Here is a 19,928-nt window from a genome sequence, read left to right as displayed (position 1 = left end):
TTGGGGCCACAAAACCCACCTCAACTTTGGCCTTTGCAGAGAGGGGAGGGGGGTTCATGCTGAACGCCAGCTTGCTCCATGATCCTCACAAGGCATGAGTCACAGGCTATTGTTATTTTGGTCACTTAGCCAGCAATGGGAGCTGATAGCCACGCATGCGGCCATAGTGAGTCAGCGCGGGCGGCCACAGCTGCGACCTCGTCCTTTCACACTCAGCCTCCTCCTGCCTGCCCCGTCTTGCCTACATGTCACGGCTAAAATTAGAGACAGAGCTCCTCTTCTCAGTGTGTAGGAGCGTGAGTATGTTTGGACCATGCCCAGTGTCCTCGGGGCCTGGAGGGAGACTACAGTAAAACGATCATAACAAAACATCAGGGGAGGCTGCTGCCAGCACGGCGAAGGCAGCCAGCTGCCTTCCCCGATGGGCGTCTTGAAAGCAGTTCACAGGAAACCATTAACCAGAGGGGAGCCAGGCCTGATGGCTGAGCTGCCACCACCGCTGCCATCTCTGTCACGACAGAAGGAGCCAGTAGTCTTTGTGAAGTGTCAGGAGCTGGGGGCGAGCAAACCCTTCCACCACTGCAGGGGCTGTGTTTGGCCCTTTTCTCACTGCACTGGTGGGGAAGGGAAGCTAGATACTCCAGGGCAGGCTGCTGCTGTGGATGTTTGGTGCTGCTCAGCCCTCTCTCCCCTCAAACCTGGCAGCTGCTGAAGGATGGAGGGCTCTGCACCTTTCCCTACACAAGGTACATGTCCTTCGGACCTCCCTTTCCCAGGGCCAGGAAAGGGCCAGCTGCCACCAGCAGCCAAGCAGGTGCCAGCATCTTCGCAGACCCAGGGTGGCTGCGGTGCTGGCTGCAACCATGGGAGAAGGAGGCTGAGGAGGATAGGCTGCAGAAGTGCCTCCAGGAACAGCCCTCAGTCCACTGCTGTTCAGAGCCACTCGCTGGGACCAGCAGGATGTTTTCCTGGTGTATTTATCAAAGAGGAAATTAAAATCTTGCTATAACTAGCTGCTTGCCCAGAGCAAAGCTGGCCATTAAGAGACGTGTGATGTTCCTCCCCAGCCCCTCCTCCAGCTCAGGCAGCTTCTCTCCAGCTCCTCTGTGCTCACCCTGCTCTTCCTGTCCCCAGCAGTCTATGCACAGCAGAGACCCTCACTAATACTGCCTGCTGCTCTTCACCCCCACCACAGTCCCACCTCCCCCCTGGGCCAGCAGGACCCAAACTTCCAAATGGAAACAGCCCAGAGGGATTCCCAGGGCAGATTCTACCAGGGCCTCAAATCCCTTCCAAGTCAAGCAGACCAGCAAGAGAGCAGGTCACTGGTTCTCCAAGTCCCTTTTCCTAGAGGCAGCTGGAGTGTAAAGCCCAAAAGCCTTCTTCTCAAGCCAGCCAGGCAAACCTTCCTGCTGCTTTTCTCCTCCTTCCCTCCATGACTTCCTAAGCCCTCACCGCACAAACATGCACACAGGCAGATGGGTGCGAGGGAGACCTTCATCTCCCTGTGTTGCTGTCACAGGTTTCAGTCTGCTGCGTTGAAGCAGAAACCACTGCTCTGAGCCGAGGGGCTCCCCAGCCCCACACAGCCCTGAGCAAAGCTTTCCAAGTGAGGAGACCCTGGTCCCACGCACCCGAAACCACATCACAAGTGGCAGCCCCTACAGGTGTCTGCAAGGAGGGGCCTGCTCAGCACCCCCAAGAAACCTGTTCCCCCTTGGCAACCCCCAGCAAAGCCTGAGGCTGAGACAGGAAAGATACCTCCTATTTCTGCGTCCCAAGCCTTCCTCATGACCCTGTGACTAAGCAAAGCACATGCTGACTTACCACCCAAAAGGCATTTGTTGGTTTAACTGTGACCCTGTTACTGATATCAAGTCTAATCTCTGGTTTCACTTTTTCACTAAGTGGCAGCAAGACATCAAGTCTTTTTCTCCTCCTCCTCACATCAAAATTAAAGTAACTCCTTTCAGTGATATAAACCTGTCACTTCTCAGTTTTGCTAAATGTCAGCTTGTCCCTCTGCTACCAATGGGAGGGCAGAAGTTGATTTTCCTTTTTCCCCTCTGCCCTTCTTGTTCTGAATGCCCTCAGCATATCTGCTCTCCCAAGCTTCCTTTTCTTCTCTTGCCCTAACATCCCCACGTCTGCCAGCCTCTGCAGCCTCATGGGCAGGCTCGTTCCTCGCACAGTCCTTCAGAGAGGAGATGCCAGGGGAAGAGGGGCTGTCGGTGCAGAAAGCTGACTCCTCTCCCCATTCCCAGTGTGGGCTAACACTTCACTGCAGATTGGTAGTACAGGGCTGCCTCACTCTGCTCCCCAAATTTCACTCCCACAGGGTGACACTGGGTGCTCTGGAGGCCACCAGAGCAGGGGGAGCAACCCAGGCTCCATGTGTGGAGGTTGGGCAGGTACCGCTGTGTGGCTCTGAGTGCGACCAGAACACACAAGCCTGTGCAGCGAGCTGGCTGACAGCTGCCTCAGCTGGAGGTTTGCCTCTGAGCATCGGCCAGCCCGCGGCAGCGACTGACAGGCTTAAGCCAGAAGCTCACCGGCCACTTCAACCACAGCAGCACAAAAAAGCTCCACACAGACGCTTTGCAAAGCTCTCTCTTGCAGAAGGGCAGAAAGCAAAACCAGGAGCAAGGAGACAAGACCAGCGACCCTGCAGAAGGGACACGCCACAGGACCCAGCTGAAGCGAGCCCCAGGGACAGGGCTGAAGCTGCAGAGCAGAGTACTGAGGAGCGACCGTGCCCTCTGGTGTTCAACCCACGGCACGCTGGGCCTCTCCAAACCCCATCCACCTCCCTCTGCAGAGCGAGAACCAGGCATGCTGCTTCTCGCGCCCAACATCTTCTACCACGGCACTCCCAAGCAGCACTGGGACATGAGACTTTTCTGTCTACAAGGCTGGGCAAGCTGGAGACCGAGCGGGACACTTGGAAAGGCCCAGGACACCATGCAGATGGGGTGATACCCAGAGAACCATTTAGCAGAATCCAGAAAGCAGCAGTCCTCAGTGGGGGTCTTCCACCATGGTGTTTTTGCACAGCACTCACACAAGCACAGCCAAATCCTGACCAGACTGATGTGCTGCTCCACAAAGACCGTGGCATAGGGAGCCTGGGATGGTGGCCTGGGACTTGTCTCCACCTCTCCTCGGGAGCACTCCTGAGCCCCTGACAACATAGCTAGTCTAGGTATTGGCTACCACACAGCAACTATGTCCCAGCAATCGTGACTGCCTCTCAGGCCCCAAGTTTCCCACCATGTCTGGCAGCCCCAGCCCTACTGAACTTCAGGCTGCTTCAGCCATTTGGCTAAACCACTCTCTCAGCATTGTCATCTTAGGTCTTTAAAGCACTCAGCATGCACAGGGTCCGTGTGCTATGGCCCTCATGCCCACAACAGCTAGGATATGGAGAAGGAAGGCCTCAACTGACCTTCACCTCAAACATCAGCAAAACGGAGACTGCCATGTTAGCTGATGAAAGTCCAGCAGCGAGCTGCCCTCTAGAACAAGGTTAGTGACACAGGCAGCAGGCAGGCAGCCTGGCTTTCGGTGGCCTTGGTTAGTGTAGACACAAGAGGGTGATGTGGGGTCAGATGTGAGTCGGAGGGAGGAGAGCTCTTGAGCAGAAATATTGAGGCAGCTGCTGGGACTGCACAGCCTGTGCAAGCCAATAAAAATACCACATACTTATACACCGCCGGCCAGTGCTTTATCCTCCTGGATCCCCATCGGCCAGGCTGGCTGCCCTGTACACAAGGAAGGACACCTTTGTGGGGCAGGTAGAGTCTAGGGACACAAAGAGAGTGGTCAGCAAGCCCTCCCCATAAACACACCTGGCTGCCTGACATACGGCACCGTCCACCCCCTCCACAGCTTTGCTGCCCTACTGCTGCCATCCCTCCACCCCACACACTCAGCCCATGGCCTCAGCGTTTGCAGACCCCAGGGGCCCCACTGGCACCTGTGCCACCACTGCTGCAGTCAGCCATGGAGGTCAACACAGGCGACATGCCCACGGAGCTGGGATCAGCAAGGCTGTCTCTCCATTCGGAGCCACTCAGCAAACATCAAGCACCACACTCCAGCTTCTGGGGTGCTAACCCAGCCCAGTTTAGAGTCACCTCCAGCACAACCCAGCTGGCTGCAAGAGCCTAAGAGTACCCCACCTGTACCTCTGTGGGGTGCATGGCTCAGGCTGGCACTGAGAGGGAGCCCAGCTTCCTTCCTTCCTCCCCTGCACTGGCCCAGCTCCTGGCAGCCTTCACCTCGACCGCTGGGTCTGGGCATGGATTTGAATTTCAAATAAATCATGAAAGCCCTCGCCAAGCCTTGCATGGAGGAGCATTGTTTGGGCAGGGCAGGGCAGCTCCCAACCCTCTGGCCGCTGCGTGCGGGCACTGAGCCCCAGGAGCCCGGACCCACCACCAGCCAGGGAGCAAAGCTCTTGTTGACCCAGTGCAGAGGGGGAGCACCTTTCTTGGGAGCCCTCTGACACCCGCCCTCACCACATCTGCTTCCTCCATTGTTCAAACAACAAGAAAACTTGTGGGCGGGTAACGCTGTTGTTTGAGCCCAGGCAGGGGGTCCTTGCCAGCAGCTTCTGCTGGAGCATCTCCTGGCCACAGGCCAACCTGTAGCCTTGCTGGGAGCCACGCTGGAGAGAGGGGTGCCTCCAACCCTGTCAGCTCTCATGGGACAGAATCCCTGACGCCTCTTAATCCTGCCATCTGCCAGCCTCCGACGGATGCAAAATCCCTGCAGAAAACATCCCCCCCCGCTACATCTCAGCAGCGGCAGCTGCCAGGCACCTGCTGCCAGAGTGCCCCACGCCATGTCCCCTTGTGTGGTGACCTCGGGCTTGGGCAGTAAGAGGCTTAGCACTGGATCCGAGCAGCTCCCAGCCAGGGCCAGAGCGGCAAGGCAGGATGAGACACAGATAATCTGATTGAGAGGGAACTTTCACACGGAGGGGCCAGCACGTGGCCAGCTGCCCCCTGCTCCCTCTCTGGGCTGGCTACAGGCCATGCCCAGAGGTTGGGAGCCCATGAAGAAGCTCTGAGCTGTCTTAGGTACTTCTGCCCCACAACTCTCCATCCTCATCCCACCAGGAACCCTGCCCCAGAGAGGAGGTGAGAGTCCCCCAGGTAGCGGGGAGCAGGCAGGAAGGAGTCCCCCAGTTCTCTGTCTCCGAATCCGCACATGGGCTGCAAGGGACGGGCTGTTCCGACACCCACGTTTTCCTGTGGGAGCCGAGCTGCACCAAAATGAGGGGAAAACCCTCTGCAATGAGCCTCTTCATTTGCTGCCCTGACTTCCTGGGACAGCCAGCCAGCAGGGACACGTGACATGCTGCAAAGCCACAGCGTGCTTTGGAGCCGAGACTGTTCCTGCCCCGCAAAGCCCAGCTGCAGGTGGCGAGCAGGGCAAGGGAGATGGCGCAAGGGGAGCCAAGGAAGCGGTAAACATCGAGCTCCTCACTGCTGGTCCCAGGTGGGATTTTCACACCTCACTGCTGGGAGCCCTCCAGAAGCTGCAGAGAGGGTCTTTCCACACCAATGCCATGTACCTGCTGCCCTGCACTGGCCACCTGGGCAGCATGCCCCAGTCCCCCAGAGACAGGTCCCCAGCTCCCACCAGTCCCTGATGGTTGGGCAAGGCTCCTCTGAGACAAGGGATGCTTAGATCATTTTCCCAGGCCTTGAACAGCTGACAGCCATGAGATGGGCCAAGCTCGGGCAGGCTGTTCCCAGGCACGAGAGAAATGGCTGCAGGTAGAAACTGGAACTGGCAGCCAAACCCAGACAGCACAACCTGCCCAGCAGGCAGGGCTGAGAAAGGAGGCACATTACCTCCTACTGTCTGGGACAGCAGGGACTGGGAAGAGGTCCTCTCAGCTGGTCCCTAGTGGAACGAGGAAGAGTTTCCCCTGGGGACAGAGCTCACAGTTAACTACAAGGTTAATACCGCCAGGCATCAAACCCTAAACCACAGGCAGGAGAAAAACATTGCTGGGTCTAACACATGCATCTGGCACAGACTGGAGGACTCCATCCCCCCTGGGCACTGGCTTGGTCAGCGCAGTCTCATCGCTTGCCTTGGCAGAACTTCACCCTCCACCTGACAGCCTGATGGGGAGAAGAAAGCCTTGCAGCTCCCAGAGAGACTGCAGCTGCTGCCGGGCCTGCAAGCTGCAGCAGAAACATGGGGTATTGCTTTTGTAATACTGGAAAGCTGGCCCAGGGAAAGCTCCCGGACTCAGAATCGCAAAGAGAGAGGCACTTATTCCCTTGGAGCCTGGTGCCAGCTCAAGAACCAGCAGGACAGGTTTCCCCTACTTCCACACCTTGTCCATGTCCCTGAGTAGGTCCTGCACCAGCGTCCCTACTTCTAAAAGTCTCCAACAGAAGAAATTCCCCTTCTGCCAGTCACCCTCTCTTACAGAAAAGGTTTATGGGCCCAAGGGTCAAGAAATCTAAGCCTCAGCCTGCAGCCCTAGCACTGCTCCTGAGCGCAGCATCTCAAAGTCAGCACCTAAATACAGAGCCAGCAAGCAAGCGAACGTGTGGCTGAAAGCTAACTCAGGAGCTTCTGCTCACAGAGTCACCTGGGAAAAAGAAACAAGAGCTGGAAGTTATATTTAGAGGCTTTGCCAAGTCTCTGGGGAGATTGTCTGCTCCCCAGGCACGACACCACGGTGAGAGAAGGAAATCCTACACTGCATCCCCCACTATCTGCCGGAGCTCAGGTTGCCTTCTATGATAGCATCCCTCCCATCCCAGAGTGCTGGCCTCACCCTATAGGCACCTGCTCTTAGTCCCCAGGAGGACCTATGCAATCAAACAGCCCCCAAACTGTCCCCCCTTGCAATATCTGTGGCTCTGCCTCTCCTCTCTCAACCGTGTCTCCATGCTAAGACTCATGCTGACTTCCAGTGCCCCCCTACCCCTCCATTGCCCTCCTCTCTTCCCATCATTTTTTTCAAAGGAGGGAAGAGGTCCCTTGTCCTCCCTCCACTCAGCCCCTTGAGGAGATTACAGCATTTCCTGGAAGGGATGCTCCAATTCCTAAGCAGATTAGAGGTCTTGTCACCTTCCCCAGTGCGGGCACTCGGTGTTGTGGCAGCCCCTGCTCCGATCTCAGGAGGGCAGCGAAGCCACAAGCGGGTACCTGGGGCTGGAGAGATGAGGCAGGTGGCAGGCAGGGACCATGCTGGGGAGGGCCCCAGTCTCTGGGAGCCACCAGGCCCCCCCGCACTCTCATCCTTCCCTGTCTCATTCCAACAGTCCCATCAGGAGGCTGCGTTGGCTGCCAGCAGGCACAGCTGCTCAGCATGCCCAGTGCTTTTGTTTTTTTCCCCTGCCAAGATCAAAAGTCCCTGAGCCACTCCACAGAAGGTCAGGCCTGGAGCAGAGAGCGCAGAGCAGACCCGGCAGCAGGAACAGCTCTCCCAGCACATCCCACCTGCCCTAAAACAAGCCCAGGTGTCACTGCAGGGGACAGCTGGGAACTCCCACGAGTGTCGCTGGCTTGGGCCCAGCTAGTGCCACCCATCACCTGTGAGCTGTATGGGGAGCAGAGGGTGGAAGATTTCAGAGCTAGAGGCGTGCAAAAGCTGCACGCATGGAGGAGGAGGATTGCTCAACAGCTAGCTGGCAGCAAGGTGCATTGTGAAAAAGCCTGTCCTGAGGTAAGAGCTGCTCTCAGCCTGCCAGCATGCAGATAGCAAACTTCAGGCTCCTCACCACCCTCTGCCAGGGCGCCTGGGGCTCACCCCACCGCACAGCCCCTCTACCACACCCATGCTAGGGGAAAGGAACCCTAAAGCCCTGCGCCCTGGCTGGACCTGCACACCAGCCAAGGGCCAGCAGGTTGGAGGGGACATGGTGGTACCCCCCACACACAGTGGGGATGAGGAAGGCTGGGCAACAGTCCCACTGGCACATCTTCCCCCAGCTTTCACACGGGTGTGAGCGTCAAGCTGAAAGAAAGACAGTGACAAACGACATCCCAGAAAGACGTAGGCGGGTGCTCGGCTCAGTTTCTTGAGTGCCGTTTACCCACATGCCATACCACCCACAGACCTTCCCTGGGGCAATGGCAGGCGCCCCCGGGCTCACGTGCAGGCTCCAGTGCTGAGCCTGCCAAAGGGTCACAGCCAAAACCTTGGTCCCACACTCTCTGCAGGGTGACCACTCACCAGCTGCCCCAATGGTAGCTACGATCCCTGCTTACACTGCCACAGCAGGCCTGGCCATCACACATACCACCTCTGAAGAAGGATGTGTTAAAGACTCTAAAGCCCACATGGAAGATCCGTTTCAGCATCCCACCTCTCCAGCACAGGGAACAGCAAGAAAGAGGCTTTGAACCCAGCGCTCATATTCCCTACCTAAGTTCTCCCTGGAAATAGTAAACTGCGCCGTTCACTCATGGCACAAGAAATGGGGCACCTAAGAAATAAATTTAATCCTAACCACCTATTATCTGATCAGCCCCAATCTCTTTATCAGACCAGTTAAAAGAATTACCCATCCGTGGCCCGGATGCACATATTGTGCACTTGTCTCCATCAAGCTCTGGAGCCAATTACTCCACCCTCCTGTAAGACAATTACAAGGTACAGAAATAAGCCCGCTTGCAAAACACGGGGAACTAACATACCATTGGAGGCCAGAGCTTGGGGGCTCACCCGTCTTTTGCTTCAAATTCCCTCAGGGCTCACCTGCCCTGGGGACAAGGTGGGCTCTCTTGCCATTTTGTGGACCTGTCCCCCACCTGGCTGTGGTCATGGCTCCTGGTGTTGCTGCAGGTAGAGCCCAGCAGCACACGGCTACCTCAGGAGACCTCTCTCCTTGAAGCCAGGGCTCTCCGGAGACTCATCACTTCTAGCGGGCAAGCTCCCACCCATTGCCTAAGTTTCCTCTGGACCTGCTTTGCGGCTACAATTGCTCTAACTATAAAGCCCAGAATCAAAGAAGGTGAAATTTCCTCACTGGTGGCTGCTGGAAAGCATTTGTGGGGTAGGAGCCGGCTGTACTTTTTGCCAAAAGAATGTGTAGCAAAACTTTCCCCCACAATTCCCTTGGAGTAGGTGGAACTTCACATCACCCTCAGTTCCAATGCACAGGTGGGCACAAATCTGGCAGCGTGTAGCCAATTATCCTGCACAGCTTCCCACCAAGCCCACATCCCACGGGCACGTGTGGGAGCCCCTTCCTTCTCAGAGGCCCATGGGAATCTCTCCTCACTCCCCTGCAGCTCTGGGTGCTGCATTCATCACCCAAGCCAGAGGAAACCAGATCCACCATCAGCAGGAGGAGAGTGAGACAATCATCCAGGTACCAAACAACTTGATGGGTATTTCCAGCCATCCTGGTAGGTGTGCTGGCCCGTCCAGCTCAGATCCTCCTGCCCATTCCACTTTGCCTCTCCCCTACATGTCCACGCTGCAGAAGGTTGTTCACATATGGAGAACTTCCCCCTGGTGTAGGCTCTGATATACTCTGCAGGAGTGGCAGCCCAAACCCATGGGAGCCAGAGATGCCATGCAGTATTTGGGACAGGCCAAAGACCACCAGGAGCTCCAGGCAGCCACTGCCACCAGCTCTGAAAAGAGAGCAGAGGAGAGCACCGCTCCTTGGTGGGGAGACATTGCAAGCTCCCCACTCCCAGCTCCAGCTTGGCTGTGGAGGCTGAAATTGGGGTCTTTCCCCTCCATCCAGCACCTGTGACACCACCCAGGAGCACTGCATCCTGCTTTGTGTATCCTGTATGCCAAAGATGCTGTAGCAAGTTGAGCAGAGGGCCACCAAGACAGTTGGGGGCAGGAGTTATCAAATACATGGAGAGGATGAGATAACAGGGTTGGTTTGGCCTGTGCAAGAGAAGGTGAAGGGGGAATATTATTACTGTCTTCAGCTACCTGATGGGAAGGTACAGAGAAGACTGAGCCAGACACTGCCCCAGAGGAGCACAGCGACAGCCTGAGAGACAACGGACACAGGCTGCAACAAGGGAAGCACTGAATAGATAACAGGGAAGAAAAACCCCAGGAGATGAAGCATGGGAGCAGGTGCCCAGGGAGGCTGTGCAGTCTCCACCCTGGTGACACTCAAACCCCAACATCAGCAGCCTGATCAAATTTGGCTGGGCTCTGAGGCAGCAGGGTGGACCAGGTGACCTAAAGAGGTCCCTTCAGACCTCAGTTATTCAATGTTTTTACACATCTGTGGATGGCAAGGGCGCCCCTTTGCTTACATGAGCCGAGAATCCCCCAGATCCCACGAGGCAAACAGCAAGGCTGTGGGAAGCCTGAGGAGCCCGGCTGACTCCAGCCAGGAAGCGAGTGAAGCTGGGATCCCAGCAGCTGGAAGCTGGATCCCAGAAGGCAGCACAGGAGCGGCACAGCCATAGAAAGGGTGTGCAGGGATGGAGACAGGCGGTTCTGAGCAGGTGGAAACAAATCCTCCATGGATGAGACTCTGACTTCTCCAAGGAGGAGAGCGGGCACAGCACGGGCAACACTTCCCAACTTCCCATTCCTCGTGGCAAGAGCTCAAATGGAGGAAAACGCAAACTCACCCCCCTACATCCCCACACTGCATTCCACATCCCTCGTCAGCTGCACTCAGACGGTTGCCGACTTTATAACCGGGGTCAGCCCCCTCCGCGGGGCCTGGCGCGGCGGGTTCGGGACGCGGCCGGCTGCTGACAGCTGCCCGGCGGCGGTAGGCTCCCCTCGGGCAGAGGCTCAGGATGCTCCAGCCGCCAGTGGCCAGCCTTTGCCCCGGGAACTGGCCTTCTCTGCCCCCCCACCCCGCCACCAGGTGCCGGGGCGGTGGGAAAGGCGCTGTCCGGAGCCCGCCCGTCCGGCAGCACTCGCCGTGTCGTTGTCGCACGCCCGCCTCGCCCGGTGCTCACCTGCGCCCGAAGAGCTTGAGGCCGGTGAAGCGCTTGTTGCTGTGCCGGCGGCCCAGCGGCGGCGGCCCCCGCTCGGGCTCGGCTCCGCCCGAGGCTCCAGCGGAGGAGGAGGCGGCGGCGGCGGCGGAGGACGACGACGAGCCGCCGGGCGGCGGGGACCGCGCCGCCTCCATGGCCGAGCTCGGGGCTCGGCGCCGCCGCTACCGCCGCCCCGCGCCAGGGGAGGGGACGGGGGAGGGCGGGGGGCGGTGCGGCCGGCCAGAGCTCCCGCCCCGCCGGGGCCGGCAGGAAGTGCGGCCGCGCACCAGCGGGCCCGGAGGCCGTTCCGAGGCGGCAGCGCCCCCTGCCGCCGCCCGGGGCGCGGTAGAGCGGGGCTGGGGGCGCCCCGCGGCGGCAGTGGGCTCGGCCCCGTGGCGCGGCGCCCGGCGCTGCCGGCTCAGGAAGCCGTGTCAGCCCCGACGCCGCCCCGCGCTCGGGAAGAGGCTCGGCGGCAGAAGCGGAGCCTCCTCTGTCCTCCTCCGCCTCCGCCTCCTATTGTTTCATCGCCGGACGGGGGAAACGGAGCCAACAGCCGCGCCGCTGCCACCGCCCTCTCCGGGGACCAGGAGCCACCGCCGGTCTTGCTGCCGGCACAGACACTGCGGCTCCCTGCCTGTGTTTAACCCAGCCCGTTCTCACCGTCTGCCCTGCTTCTCCCAAGGGGACCCCGTCTGGGGGTCTCGGGGCAGGGGCTGGCCTGCCATGCTGGGCTCGCAGCGCTGAGGCTGCCTTCAGTGAGGAAACGATGGGCAGCCCTCTTTTGGATGGGTAATGAGCAGGCCGTGACGGCTGCTGTCCCTGCTCCCCCAAGGGTGCCAAGCCAGGCTGACAGCCAGGGCTGCAGGGGCTGCCCCGGCAGGGTCCCAGGCTTGGCATGAAGAGTGCCCATGCAGCCCTCCGACATCCCCGCTGGGGAGGTTGTGTCGCACAACTCCGGCACTGGCCATGGAAGAAGAGGAGAGGGGATTGCTGGCAAGGCACTGGGAAAGCATGGGAAGCCTTTCCCCCACCCTCAGAAGCACAGGCTGTCAGCACCAGCCACAGCACCTCAGCCCCCCGAGAGCAATAGGAAGGTGGCAGAGCCTGACTCGGTGGGTACCTCGTATCTACGTCCCCCGGAGGGCTCTGGGGAACGTCCCAGGAGCGGTGCCACCACATCTGCTGCAGCACAAGCTGATGCGCTCAGCCAGCCCGGGGTTCACTCTCGCTCTTCCTCCCCCGGCGGCTGCTTTCCGGAGTCATCTCGAGGGCAGGTCCCTGGCAGTGCTCCGCCGCCCGGCTGCCCGCCCGGGGCCCCGGCTTTGTTCGCACCCTCCACCTGGTTCCTCTCTGTGCTTCCTGGAAGTGTAAGGGCGGCTGTCATCGCAGCCGGCTGCGCCTCGCTCTTCCTCCGGCAGCCCATGGCGCGGGGCCACCTCCTCTGCTGGGCCCTCTCCGAAGAAGCCTTGTGCGCGCCCTCAGCAAGCAGGAGCTTGCCCTGGCGCACCAGGCTGTGTGCCAAGGAGCCTCACCTCTCTTGCAGGGTGGCTCTTCAAAAGCCCCTGGGCTTGACACAGCCCCTTCTCCCAAAGTTGTCTCAGCACCACCATGCAAATGGGGCCATGGCAGCATCCTGCAGCCCACCCCAAACCATGTGCATCCTCACCCTGTGTGGCACTGCACCTCAGCTGTACGCATCCCCCCTGTGTAGCAGATCTCCAAACACTTTCCAGCCATGAGTATCTGCTCACCCTGTGCCAGAGTTTGTCGAAAAGCCACTTGGGTAAGACAGATGTGAGGACTGTGGGAAGCTCAAGCATCTGGGATGCTCTGGATCAGCCTTTGAAGAGCAGAGAGACAGACTGACATTTGTCATCCATCCTCCGGTGTGGGTCTGCAGGGCACAGCATGAGCCTGCAAGCTCACCCTGTCCCCAGCTCCAAAAACCCCAGCTCTTCACAACCACACAGTGCTAGATCTGCTCTGGCTCCAGCAGGCCTTCAGACCAGAGAGGGGCTGTGGGGATGGCTTCTGTGCTGCTGGAGAAGAGCAAGAGTGCAGACCCAGCCCCTGCAACCCTCATGGACAGCATTTCTAAAAGGGCACATGGTCTTGCTTTAGACTTCATCGTCAAAAGGAACAAGAAACATTAGCAGACCTTGATCTCACCAGGCAAGCTCTGAAAACACACACTGCACTAATTACCATGCAGAGGGAGGAAAAGGCAGGTCCTGGATGCCTAATTCCAGCTCAAAGACTGGAGAGGGGAGAGGTTTTGTTATCACCACAAGGGTCCATCATCCCCACACCGCTTTGCATGTCACTATGGGTTGGTCACATTTGCTCCCTGCCTGCAGACATTTTGCTTTCCCGTTTTATGCTGCCCTGATGCATTGATATCCAGTTCTCTTACCTGGGAGCGTGGGGGCTCCCCTTCAGAGAGGCTGTCAAGAGGAAGTAACACACTCTGCCCCAGCACCTTCACCCTCCTCTCTGTGCTCTGTCTGTGTGTCCTTTCACAGTCCTGTCCCTTGGGCTTGGTACAAAACCTTGGAGTATCCCATAGACAGCCCAGTTCTGGCTGTTCTTGGTCAGGACACCAGAGGGGACAAGCCTGCTGACACTGGCTTCTCTGCAAGCAGCACCAGAGAGAGGTGGGAGTCACTGTGCTGGGTGGTTTTGCGATCCAGCACACCTGTCTGTGCTGGTGTGTGCAGTCTCCTGGTAAGGAAAGGGTTAAGCTGCTTGCTTAGTCCAAACCTGGCAGGATACCTGCCTGTGGGATTCATTGTGAACTGGGATCAGATAAGGGAGGGGATGGCCAAGGGAGGGGGTGGCTACTATGTCGATTTGGGTTCAAGGATCCCAGGTCTCCCCACCCAGCAGTGTGCAGATGCAGTTTTGCATTGCCCTAACAAAACCTCCCTGCTGGTCTGCTTTTGGGAAGTCTCACTCCCTGGTCCCCCTGCACACCGCCACCACACACAAGACTGAGGCTGTGGGAACAACTATGGAAGGCTAACAGTGTCTTATGCTGCCTCAGGAAGCTGGGCAGGTAAATATCAGCAGGAGGGAGGACAGGAGCATCCCCTCTGGCAGGAGCATGGTTTTGGATCATCTTAAACCAGAGAACATGTCTGGTTTAAGATGGAGGCTTGAGGCCGCGTAACGCTGCCCTGCCCTGGCACTGCTGCAGACATGTCCCTGCACCGCCAGCTTGCACCCACAGCCTCCCGGTTTCTCCAGAACTGCCTCTTGGGATATTTCCTTCTCTTGTTACACACAACCCAATTCCCAGTTTACCACTGCCTTGCACCTAGGAGCATCCAGGATGAGAGCCATGGAGTGAATACACACCAGCACTGTTCACCACACACTGCATAATGCTGACTCCAAATCCATCCCACCCCAGTGTCCACCAGAGCCTGTGCCTGATGGTGAGACCACCCACAAGTGGTGGGACTGCCACGGCACCTGGGAGCTCTCACAAGCATCATGCCCAATGAGCAGAGCTTGTCTCCAGCTCCAGAAAGGACCAGGGCAGGGGATGGTGAGACATCTGCTTGTCACCCCCCCGAACAAGGTCTGTGAGAAGCCACCCATCATGACTTCCCAGCGCTGTGAGCTTCCCTCCAGCCATGCTGGGGGTGCCAGCCGTCTCCTTTCCCTGGCTCCACAGAGAGGCACAGAGACAGATATCTCTGTCAGAGCAGAGTGGGCTTGGCTTGCTGGGAAGGAATGGGAATTTGATTATGGTGCTCTGCACAGCCAGGCTAACATGATTAGAAGGCCAGCAGGCAGGACGCAGAGGCAGGAGGCCCCTCGCTGCCTCCCTCTCCCTGCAGCCGGTGGCTCTCCTTTCCTTCCTCCCCACCCCCTGCTATACCTGGCTGGGACAGAGGGGCTGCCCACCTTCTGCTCTGGGACTTCACCAGAACCCAGACCCCAGCCAGGTCTGAAGGCAGAAGGAAGATGGCAGAGAGCCACAGCCAGCTTCCTTTGGTCCCACAGGCCTCCCACCTCCCTCTGCCCAGAAGGCCCTGACAGCTTTCCCCTCCGCCCTGCCTGTGCCTCTGCCCAAGCTCCTTTGCTATTTACATTACAAAGCAGCTCCCTCCGCTTTGGTCTCTGGGTTATATTTAGCTCCCCAGCATGGAACAGCTTGTGAGGTGCATTAGCTATGTCCTATCTGCCAGCCAGGGACCGTGCTGAGCAGCCGATGTGCCCTGCATCCCACTACCAGGAACAGGAGCTGGCAAGGGACACCCCAATTTGCTCCACGGGGGCTGATGCCAGGCTGGGGGCACAGAGGGCCACAGGGACCCCTCTTCCCGCTGCTGTGAGAAGCATGTGAGGAGCTCTATGGTGCGTGGGCTGTGCTGGACGCTGCCTCTGGAGGGGACTGAGAGCAGAAGGGGACTTGTCTGACACCTGGCGTTGTCCCTTGCCCCACAAACAGCCTGCGGGGAGCCTGTGCAGTGAGCTTTTGTACACTTGTGGTTTCCTTTCTGGGTAAACACCTCTCGGGCTGCGTTGCTGTGAGCGGTGACAATGACAAAGGCCACTTTTGCAAGCATCACCCCAAAAGCAATGAAAAAGTACCAAAGATGTGAGCAAGCTTGGAACTGCACAGCTCCCCAGTCCCACCAGGGAAGCTGCAGGGTGCTGCTGCAGCCAGCCAGCACCTGTCCCAGCCCCCCCTGGCTCCAGGTCACAGGGTTTTTTCCTAGACCAAAGTTCCTCCTGCCTCTAACTCACCATATTGCTGCTGGAGCTGCCCTACTCAGGGCTTCAGGAGACACCCGGAGCTAGCAGGAGCTGACTTTGGACTCCCCTTGGCCCAAGTGACTCTCTGGGGAGTTAGGCATAAACCCTGAGGTCCTTGGTCAGCATTTGCTGCGGTGACAGAGAGCATGGGGCCCTTCTGCCATTGCAGAGGCACCTCACTACTGGGAAAATTGTCCCAGAATGTACAAATCTGGTGCACAAGCCAGCATCATTAATAAGCTTGGCACAAAACTGCTACTCAGAGCCCTAAATATAACCTGAGCACTGAGCTCTCTTCCACCCACCCAAAGCGCCTCCATACACCGTGGCAGCTATTTATGGAAGGAACTTTATTTCCATGGGCTTAATATCATTTCTGCTCATTTCAAAGCCTTTATATAGCAGATCATGCTGCCTGCCCCTTGTGATGACTAATGGGTCCCAGCAGGAACAGGCAGGTTGGCAGCAGGAGCACTGGGGCCTCCAACCTTCACCTGACATTGAGGATACCTGTGATGCCCACAGCCCACGGAGAAGGCCCTCCAAACTCTGTACTGGGGTTTGGTAAGTGCCTCCAGAGCCAGGCAGCACAGTGAGGGGATTCCTGTCAGCCCCTCCCTAGCCCCCGGGGTTCTCATGCTGCAGAAGGGGCACTTGATGAAAGGTTAGCCCAGCTCTGGGCAACAGCTCTGTCACCCGACATTTGCCTGGCAAACCCATCCCCAGGGAGCGGCCAGACATGAACTTGCACGGGCACAAGCAGATTTCCACATCCAGACACTTTCCTCTCCTTTTTCCCCTTCTCTTTGCTTGCTTGACTGAAACGGAGGGTGGAAAAAGCAGCCCATCCCAAACACCATCTCCTCTCTTGCCGCTGGCCTGCAGGTAGCTGTGGCGTCCCCTCCAACCCCACCAGCCTCCTCTCTTCTGCAAAGCCTGTGTTAGATGGAGCAAAGCCTCTTGCAACGAGACCCCTTGGGAGGGCTGAGGAGGACAGAGGCGCTTTGCGGAAGGGTGTCCTGGCCTGGAGTGTGTCAGTGGAGCCGCCTGCCCGGGGCGGCCAGGGTAGGACAAGCAGGATGTAAACAAACCCCAGCAACCTTAGACAATTCTGGACAAAATTCAGGCTGATCAAATTAGGTTGCAATATGGTTCCTTCCTCCCTTGGGGAGGCTCGATAATTGCAGCTGGCTAATATGTTTGCAAAATTCACTGTGCACATTTGGAGGAAGATAGTTAAGAGGAGAAAATTCTGCTCTGCTTCTCTGCTTGCACAGTAATCCTTCATCCTCGGTGGTGTCAGGGCACAGACCCTCCCAGCTCTGCCTGGCACCTGTGAGAGCAGCCCTGGGTACAGAATTAGGGCCAGGAGGGCCGTGCATTTCCCCAGCTCATGGCGAGGTGCAGGGATGCAGGGCTGCCTCAAGAACGACTCTGCCACCCCAGCTCCTGCTCGCCACCCACTGCAGGAATAGCAAGTGCTGGAGATGAGTCAGCTCCAGGGCCCCTCCTGCTCTGCAGACACTAATATGGTTTCCCATTAGTTCCTATTACTGCAGTATTAGAGAGCAATTTGCTCACAGTTTGCACTGCAGCCCTTGCAAGGGGGCGGAATGGCTGCTGTACACCTGGGACTACAGCCAGGGGGTGACCAATAGCTCCTGCCAGAAATCTGCCCCCCAGCAGAGCTCTGCACCCCAGAGTCCCCAAGTCTCAGGCTGGTGGAAGGAGAGCCTGTCCAGCCTCTGCCCACCGTGGCAGCAGGCGTGGCACCAAGATCCTCTGTGATGGTTTTCCGCCTGCTTGTAAACTACCTGCCACTTGCTAAGCGTGGCATGATGTGGTGACACTGAGCCCAGGAGAACACAGAGATGTCCCTGGGCCAAGCCAGCTCAGAAGGAAAGTAAGGAGGTTGCTCCTGTGTTCTCCCCTCCACTTGGGCCCAGACTCTTGCAGCAGCCCAGGGTTAGTCCTGCAAGTGCCCACTTTTACTCCAGGCTGGCGCAGGGTCAAAGGATTTCTCCTCATTTATACCTGAGAGCCATTCTGAAAAGTTTGGGGGCACTACATGGTAGAAAAGCTTGAACATCAAAAGAAAGTGGAGGGAGGGAGGAAGGGAGAGAGAGCAGACATTATTCTCTGTGAGAGAAATAATAGAGCTGAGGTCCTGGAGGTGCTGGCCCAAGAAAGATTTCAGACAGAATGGTTGGAGTGGGGAATAGGGGCTCACCCAAGCAATGCCAGGCAGTGGCTCCCATAAGCTCCCTGAGAGCCATGAAAACCACTCTTTATCTCCACTGTCTTTGCTTAGCAGGGGTGGGTAAGCAGAGCAGTCCTGGCAGAAGAGCCTCACCGAAACCCAGGACAGATACTCCTTTTGCGAGGTGCCCCCAAAGGGCACATTTCCAGCCTAAGCCCCAGTCTTGGCCCTTTCATCTTCGCATCACTGCTCAGTCACCCCAGATGGGATCGAGGTTTCTGGACCTGGGAGTAAAGCAAGGGGACATTTGCCTTGGGTCAGAGGAGGAAGAAGAGAATCAGAGTTCTTAGGGACATGGTCTAGTGCTAGAGTTAGGTTAGTTTATAGTTGGACTCGATGATCCTGAGGGTCTCTTCCAAATGAAATGATTCTATGATTCTGTGATGTTATCAGAAGTCCCTTGTATCCAATGGGCTGAACAGCACTAAGCCGACACTGCAGAGAAAAAGGGAAATCTCCAATCCACAGCCCTGCACCAGAGCTCTTGGGAAGCTGCTGGGCACAGACTGCCTGGACAGGGGCCTGGAGGGCATCACAGCCCTGGGATGGGGCTAACCAGTCCCCTTGTCCCTGTGCTCAGGTGGTTTCGGGTGGGAAAGCACCAGTGGCTGCCAGGAAGACCCAACCCTGGCTCATGGGAGGGAGGTGCCCCTGAGACATGGCAGTGCTCTGCCCCAGCCCAGCCCTAGTGCTCAGGGACCCCAGAGCTCCTACCTGTAGGAGACCTGCTTTCTGATGGCCAAGTGCAGGAACTGCTCCTCCACCTCCGCCACTGCCACCGCCCCGCTCATCTCCTCCCAAGCTGGATCCACGTTGCAGACCCTGGAGCATTGTGCTTGCCCAGTACTCTCTGCACCCGCCGCTCCTCCAAGGCTTGCTGTGGCCCCCCTGGCCACCTCGCCATCGCCCTTGGCTGGAGTGAAGTCTCTCCCGGGACCTTCAGCCATGCTCGGTGAGGTGCCTCTCCAGGTGCAAAGTCCCGCTCTGTCTCCGCAAAGCTCTCAGGTAGTTTGGTCGGCCCCACAGGGTCCCAAGGCACGGCTCAGTTTCACTTCCCCAGGGCTGCAGGACAATCTCAGGACGATCTCCGTGAGGCTTCACTACCCAGAGGAGCACGAGCACAGAGAAAAAGCAGCGTCCAACTTTTTGCAGTGGAATTTATTTGCCTCTTGACAGCGGTTTGGTCAGCTCAGACTCTGCAGCTCAGCCTCCCTCTGTCTCCACTGCCCTGCCACGGCAAAGCAGGGGAACAGCTGATGGAAACACAGAGACTTCAGTGCTGCTTCTCAGATGTGCCGGCACTGCAAGGGCAGTGAGGAGGGAGTGGTAAACACAGCACTTGCTGGAGAATGGGTCTTAGGAGAGAGTGTGTCCAGAGATGCTCCCAGGAGGCAAAGGAGAGCCCAGGGTGCCTTCTGCAAAGGTCCCCCCAGGGCCAGGCACGTCCCTTGATGTCCCCGGCAGCAGCAGCCAAACAGGAGACACAGGCAGAGGGAGGCAGCAAGGAAGGTGCCTGTGCACCAATCCTGCAGCAGCCCTTAAAAGACAAAGCAGAAAGAGAGCATGTGTGCGTGGGGAGGGGGGCTGCGGAGGCAGCCTGGTGTCACCTTAGAGACACTCAGAAACTGGCACTTAACCCTTCAGAGGCCAGGGAGGCAGAGTAGGGTGACAACCCAGCCAGCCCTGCCTCCTTGCAGTACAGCTGGCATCTGCCTGCCTGCAAGGGCTGCCCAGGGAGCTGGGTCTCAGCCGCTCATCTTAACCAGATGCACAGTCAGGTAAAGCCAGGCATCCTGGAAAACTGTATGACAGCAGCCTCACAGAGCAAACTACCTGCTGCTCTGGCCGACTGTCCAACACAGATAAGATCTGTCTGGGGATGGGGTCCCCAGCTTTGGGCAGAGGTACTCAAGGAGAGGTATGGCCATAGCATGGCTTCCCCACTTCC

The 19,928-nt window shown here is 57.9% G+C and overlaps 1 protein-coding gene across 3 annotated transcripts in view; it reads right to left on the bottom strand.

Moving 5' to 3' along the window:
* Nucleotides 1–11,138, bottom strand: part of DGKZ (diacylglycerol kinase zeta) — a 45,388-nt gene extending 34,250 nt beyond the window's left edge. For 2 of the 3 annotated variants that reach the window (XM_082058181.1, XM_082058179.1), the window contains exons 1-2: nucleotides 10,936–11,138; nucleotides 3,703–3,801 (exon numbers count right to left, since the gene is read on the bottom strand). In XM_082058181.1, the coding sequence (XP_081914307.1) occupies nucleotides 3,703–3,801; nucleotides 10,936–11,108 (272 nt within the window). In that variant the 5' untranslated portion in view covers nucleotides 11,109–11,138. The remainder of the gene's footprint in view (nucleotides 1–3,702; nucleotides 3,802–10,935) is intronic. The other variant, XM_082058180.1, reaches the window with a different exon arrangement.
* Between the last annotated feature and the right edge of the window lie 8,790 nt (nucleotides 11,139–19,928).

This window comes from Streptopelia decaocto (genome assembly GCF_964273445.1).
Source record: "Streptopelia decaocto genome assembly, chromosome: 7".
NCBI classification, from domain to species: domain Eukaryota; kingdom Metazoa; phylum Chordata; class Aves; order Columbiformes; family Columbidae; genus Streptopelia; species Streptopelia decaocto.
Note: the sequence above shows the minus strand (reverse complement) of the source record. Positions and strands in the feature narration are given on the sequence as shown.